The sequence below is a fragment of the Amia ocellicauda genome, chromosome 21 (genome assembly GCF_036373705.1).
Source record: "Amia ocellicauda isolate fAmiCal2 chromosome 21, fAmiCal2.hap1, whole genome shotgun sequence".
Lineage (NCBI taxonomy): Eukaryota > Metazoa > Chordata > Actinopteri > Amiiformes > Amiidae > Amia > Amia ocellicauda.
Window position 1 is genome coordinate 19,910,679 of NC_089870.1, and position 6,970 is coordinate 19,917,648.

The 6,970-nt window shown below is 43.9% G+C and overlaps 1 protein-coding gene across 1 annotated transcript; it reads right to left on the bottom strand.

The window, feature by feature from the left end:
• Positions 1-552: 552 nt before the first annotated feature.
• Positions 553-3,593, bottom strand: LOC136717107 (homeobox protein six1b). The gene is made up of 2 exons (XM_066694579.1): positions 2,717-3,593; positions 553-1,230 (listed from the first exon to the last, which is right to left on the bottom strand). The coding sequence occupies exons 1-2, from the start codon at positions 3,274-3,276 to the stop codon at positions 936-938; spliced, it is 855 nt and encodes a 284-aa protein (XP_066550676.1). The 5' UTR covers positions 3,277-3,593; the 3' UTR covers positions 553-935.
• Positions 3,594-6,970: the final 3,377 nt, after the last annotated feature.

A 6,970-nucleotide genomic window follows, 5' to 3' on the forward strand; every position in this document is an offset into this window, starting at 1 on the left:
ACGATTTCACACATCTGTGGTATTTAATTAATATTAGTTATTATGAAATGTTTCCAACAAAAATAAATGTATTGGATTTTAAATAACTTATATTTGTGACATCGTTCTTCTTGAATTCACAACCGTTTGTTAATTTGTAATGGCTTCCTGTTTTGAATATTGATTCAAATTAAAACGAACAATCACATAATAATAATAATAATAATAATAATAATAATAATAATAATAATAATAATATTAATCAGAATAATAACACACTTCAAACCAGTTTCTCTCGCAATGCTGTGATGTTTATTGGAAACTGCATCCGAAACACTATTCTCGTTTATGAAAATATAAACTTCGGATGGGTTTTCAAGTCAGAGTATCGTGTCCCAGTTTCCAAGGCAAGATTTTCCTATGAATGTCAACTCTGGAAAGAAGGAGCAGGAGAAGTAGTAGAAAGCAATCTTCATAAATTAAGCAGAAAGGAGGCGACGTCCTCGGAGCCCAGGGCGCAGTCCGGTTTCGGGGGACAGATGGGCAGATGGGGACGGTGCCCTGGTTTGGAGCTGGTTTACAGTTTGTACCCAGGCAGGGGAGACAAACCAAGCCACGGTGGCGAGGAATAGCGTTCATTAAAGCTGTGTGTCCTCTGATCAATTTTAGGACTTGACAAAAAAAGAGAGAAAAAGTCACTCCCGGGACTGTCCGCTGATTAAGTACCACTGAGCGAATTTTCACATCAGAAAACTCAGGGATTTGTTTTTGTCTGTTTTCTTTTTTAATGTTAATATATATTTATATATACATTGAAAGTGTCGGATAGTCTTTCTCTTTTAGATATACCATTTCTTTTCTCAGGGCTGTTGTGTTTTGTGTCCGTTTACGTGTGTGTTTGTGTGTGACAGTGTGTGTGTGCCTGTGTTGGGGAGGGTCGGAGTTGGGGAGTATTTTTAAGACCCGAGGTCCACAAGGCTCGAAGTGAGCGGACCGAGCAAGGAGTCCTGGAGCTGGTGCGGGTGTCCTTGGAGACTGTGTACCGACTGGGACGCGCTGAGCCCGGCCAGGGGGTAGCTGGAGCCGCCGGGGTGGCCCATGTTGCCCTGCAGCAGGAGAACCGAGTTCTGGTCGGGGCTCTGGGGGGGTGAAAACTCGTCCTCCGAGCTGGACATCAACGACTTGCCTCCGTCCAGCGGCGAGAGCTGGTTCTGTTTGTTGTTGCCGGAGTTGTTGTTTTCGCTGTTCTCCCTGAAATCATTCAGATTACAATTAGCATTTAATTGATTAATTAAATAATAATTATACCACTACGTCTCATAATAATAAATTCTTATGGACGGTGTTTTCATATTCTGTTCGATAATGCTTTTTAATAAAACTGCTTAACTGTGTCTCCGGGCATTTCTGTGCAATATGTTAATACTTTTTATTTGTTTCTGTCATCCGTAATTAACATTTAAAAACCTTTGAAAAATAATCAACACGTAAATAAACCTTTATTCGCACCCCCACAGTGCAGTCGCTTGAACGCTCCTAACCCGAGCTGTGTATTAATATTGTCTTTGTGACAGAGACAGATACAGTCCATGTGAAGTAGGCCTTGATTTCTCAGTACACATGTCTCTGTCTTTAACAAAACTAAAAACATCCGGCGCAGGGAAAATAAAATAAAAATCAGATTTACAATTATAGTACAGTTACGAATATAAAAATATTGATAACATAATTATTCATATGTTTTAAACACCCGAAACACAAATCTGGTGACGAACCATTATATTTTATTAGCCTCTTATCAAAAAGGAAGGCAAATGACTATGCGATGATTTTCCCAGCAATTGTTCCTGAACTCTGAGGCCAAACACTAATTGAAACTATTAATACAAAATATACTGAGCTCTTTTGCGTTAATTAAATCGGCTCTGTCTCTCCCCAGCCAGCCTCCTCATAAATTAAACAACTTCCATCTGATCTTAGAAATGAACAACAATTCCATCGATATATATTCTATATATAATATTACACTTAATACAAGACAACTAGAATCACCCCAGCAAAGCAAATGCATAATCATAATAATGACAATAATAATAATTCTAATAATTATTGTTATTATGATTATGATTATTATCGGGTTTGTTATATATTTTAGTGCATTTATGCTGATCGTTTTTGGTTGCTTTTAAAATATCCTTAATCTGAAATAAATACAACTGTTTGAAATCTGTAGAACAAGATGCAAGTCTAATTCTGAATCATTTTGATTTACTATATATATATATATATATATATATATATATATATATATATATTCAGTTCCCTGTTAACTGGATGTACAACAGCAGCAAATGCTTAATGCTGAATTGTGTCCTTGTATGTTTTTTCTCCCCTTTCCTCTCCAGTATCGTGTTAGATCTCCTCTTTCCTGCAGCACGAAATTCATAGCAGAGAAGCCTCTCGCAGGAATAAAACGCAACAGACCGTTTTCGTTGACAGAAAATGTCGTTTTGTTTCCCTTTAAAACTACTGTATTGGAGAGAAGAAATGCCCAACGCCAGTCTAAGGAGATCTTTACACAACAGCAACACAACAGAAACTTAACAACAACAACAACAACAACAACAACAACAACAACAATAATAATAATAATAATAATAATAATAATAATAATAATAATAATAATATACAAGAACATGGACATTCCCAGCCAAAGTAAAAACTTTTTATTGGATACCTTTCTTTGGCTTCCGCGGCTCGGTCCCTCTGCCTCCTGTTTTTAAACCAGTTGCTGACTTGTGTGGTGGTGAGTCCCGTGGCCTCGGCCAGCTCCCTCTTCTCCCGGGGAGACGGGTACGGGTTGTGGGTGTACCACTCCCGCAGGACCCCCCTGGACTTCTCCTTGAAGCAGTAGCTGGTCTCCTCGCCGTCCCAGATGGTCCGGGGCAGGGGAAACTTCCTGCGCACCCGGTACTTCCCCACCGCGCCCAGGGGTCGCCCGCGCAGCTTCTCCGCCTCCACGTAGTGCGCCTTGAGCCACAGCTGCTGCAGCTTGGGGTGGTTGTGCGGGGAGAACTGGTGGCTCTCCAGGATCTTGTACAGCTCCCTGAAGTTGCCCCGGTGGAAAGCCACCACGGCCTTGGCCTTCAGGACGCTCTCGTTCTTGTGGAGGTGGTCGCAGGCCGGCAGGGACCACAGGAACCGGCCCAGGCGCTCCAGGTTGCCCCCCTGCTGCAGGACCTCGCACACGCACGCCACTTGCTCCTGGGTGAAGCCGAAAGAAGGCAGCATGGACATGGTGTCTGGAGGGTCGGCTTTTTATTCCCCACAGCAAGACCGATCTCTCCTCTTGGAAGCGGAAAACTGGAGAAGAGGAGTGGACCCGGCGTGGGTTATTCTCTATATTCTCCAGCCCGGTGTCGCCGGTGTTGTTGTTGTTGTTGTTGTTGTTGTTGTTGTTGTTTTAAAAACTATCCGGTAGCGCGATATCCACCGTGGATGCGTTTGGGATGTTGCTTGTTGGGACAATTTGTCCCTGTTCCAGATCTGTCAGGCTTAAAGAGCGCGGAGCGGGGCGCTGATTGGCTGCGCGGCCGCCCTATACCCTGCAGCAGAGCCGGACAAACTTTGCGGCTTGGTTTCCTCTGGGGTGGGGGGGCGGGGGGGGACGTCAGGGGTGAAACCCGAGCGCCCTGCTCCAGTGTTACCTGAGGGAGCGGGGCTCCTCGATACAAATCAATTATTACAGACCTTTTAAACCCATTTTCCTGGTGCTCTCCACCCACACCCACTTTTTTTTTTTTTGCCTGAGCTAATATTTAATTACGCTAATTCGGTCCGTGAATTATTAATGAATTTGATAAACGGCCTAAGGAGTTTATTGCATTTTAATACATTATTAATCATCACCTATGCTGGTGTTAGAGACCCCCACGCGGCGTAAAAAGCGGAGTTAAGTCTTTTTTTCCCCTCTCTCTGTCCATTTGCTTCTTAGCCTATTAATAGTCAGAGAGTGAATTAGGTTATATAATTTAATGGCCCCCGATGATATTGCTCGGTGCCCAAACTGAGCTGCGTTATCGGGTTTGAAGGAGCCTGTGGTCGGAGGCAGGAGAGCAGAAGCCGCAGGTCCATGTGTGAGGAGCTGTAATGTCTACGCTTTGACAGGAAAGCCCGGCCAGGTCCTCCTTATTTAAGAGCTTCTGGAGGCGGTTGATGCTCTTCAATTGCTGTTAAGATGAAGACAATTGAGTCTTAAGGATCTGAAATCCTCCTTTGCATTTCAGACGCGGCGCGGCATTAAACAGCTCCGGTAGAACAATTAGCCTCCTATCATCAGAGCTGATCTACTGTCAGCTACTAGAGACCGAGATAACGACGGCCCTCGCTGCGCTAATTGCACCTTTGTTAAGATATAGCTTATTGGGACAGTTAATTAGAAGGTAAAACCCCTGCACCTCCAACACACATAAACAATCCCGGGGGGCTGAGGGGAGCAAGACAGATTACAGGACGCGATCCGTGCTTGTGCAAACCCGGGCTGCTCCCCAGGCACGAAACAATGGTGTGGCGCAAAAAGACTGCAGTGTGCGCTATAGGGCTTGTTCTTTTCTTTTTCAAATGTTGTTTACACACAGTGACATTATAACCCGAGTTTGTGTGCATATACGTGTATCGGCTCATGTTATTGGAATCACTCTTGTTGTGTGTGTGTGTGTGTGTGTGTGTTTCCTTTATGTAAATATGTTTAAATGGCAACAGATGATTGAATCAGTGACACAACTATAATCAGCCCATTCGAGTTGAAATGGAGACTGGACTGGACTCGGTGACCCTGTGTTTTTTTTCCTTCTTCTTCTTCTCTTCTCTGTCCCAGGAGCTGTGTTGTTTTCTTGCTGCTGGAGCCGGAGCTGCTCCCCAGTCCGCCAGAAGGAGCGTCGCATCCCGGGCAGCGCTGCCCTGCCAGCCCCCGCTCTGCCCCCGGTGCCCCCGGTGCCCCTGCCCTGCACGGGAGGGGTCCTCAGCATGCCGCAACCGAGGTACGACAGCAACAAGGCTGGAGTTTATTGTGTGTTTGTGTTTAAAATGTTGTTTTTATGTCGGACTATACAGTGTGTGTTTGCAAAAATGAAATGATCTCTTAATTGATCCATTTTAGAAGTTTATTTTCCTCTATTTCCACTGCTAGACTTTATTCTGTGCTCCTGCAGATGTATCGTTGCAGGTTAATGACCCACTATGCGGTTTAATGTGCTTGTAACAGGATAATGTCTGCGACTTAAGGATCCCGCAGTGGGGTTCACCACGGTATGCATGTGGCTTGAGCTCCAAGTCATATATACGTGTTACCCAACTCAGGCAAAGTGCAGAGGATAGTAAACAGGCGACGTGCCGCTCACAAATTACAGGATAATAGTATTTCTGTCAATTTCACTGAAACCAACGGCTGATGTTGGGGAGATGTGTTTCTGTCCTTTTATCGGCCGTTTTGTTTCTTCTTCTTTTCTTTGTCATTGGTGAATTCTGTGAAGGAGAATCGTCCACCTTTCACTTTCCTGTGCTCTGTCCGATGTAAGCATGTCCAGTCCCCTGACCAGCGGCTGCAATAAGCGCAGCTCAGCCGCATTGCACAGCGACGGCAGGTAAAGGGTGCATCTGTGTAAGAGTCCCCCCCTCTGCACTGATTTTCTCTCTCTCTCTCTCCCTCTCCCCTCTCTCTGTGTTTTTTCTCTCCCTCTGTACAGTGAAATATAAAACCAGTCCATTAGTAAATGAGTTCTGTGTTTTGCGAGCTCTTTGCTGTGCAGCCGCTGTTTTAAAGGCATGGATCACATTTCTTTATCTTCACCGAGATCTGCAACGCGACACCGGGGCGACGCAACCCGCCACTAACCCGGAGTGGAGCTCGGCTTTATAATATCATTTCCTACGCTCTGGCCCCTGCATGTGCGGATTCAGGTCCCGGTGCATGTGTGTATATATATTCACATATATATATATATACAATTCAATAAAATAAAACGCAGAACTACAATATATATTTGGCAAGATCGAATCCAGTTGGTTGCCCGGGTCATTAGTTTAAAATAAAGTGAAGCTTAATTAGTTTTAGCGGTCCTTCCAGACACCTGTAAAAACAAACTTTGTCCGGGTCTCAGGGGGGCAGGAACAAGAGGAGGCTCCTGAAAGATATCCTATTTGGTCTGTCTTTGAGGATAATATAATATGCCGATGACTTGCATTTGGCTGGTGGATTTGCGTCTCTTTTTCGCCAGAAGAAACAGAAATAGAAGTTACATATTTCAGGAATGTTATTGTGGTTATTGTAATACCAGTTCAGGTTGGGGGGAGGGGGGATGTATAACGTGGTTTGTGGAATAAAATAATATCCTTGTGAAAAAATGGAAAATTCGGAAAAAATAAAAGTGTTGGCCTTTAACGTTTCGCACACATAGATATAAACAAGCACATGGCGGACATCAGCCTAGGCCGGTGTGAGTGGGCTGCTCGATTCACAAACAAACAAGCAAACAAAAAACATTTAGCACACAATGCAAAACGTGCGGTGGAGGTTTACCCATGTATAAATCGAAAGCATAGGCATATTATTTATAATCTACACACACACACACGGTTCTGTGCAACTGGGTTTGAAGTGTAAGTGTCAATATCTCAAGGCTATTGATCAGCACGTCTGACTGCACCAGAACTGCGTCTCTTCTGCTTCCTGGACTCCGGGGTCACTCTTTAGATGCGGCGTGATGTTTACGCATTTATTTGGGCGTTTTATTGTTAGTCTGGGTGCAAATTAAAGCTGTAGGAATAGAAGACTGGGCTGGCACAATATTTATAACAATATAGGCATATGCGTAAAATGTGTTACAAATAAAATAAATGCGTTAAATACATACATGCTTGCATAGGACTAAACACCTCCTTCGCCAAGGTGGCATTTAGAAACTAAACCTCTCTTTTAATGCACATGGATTTT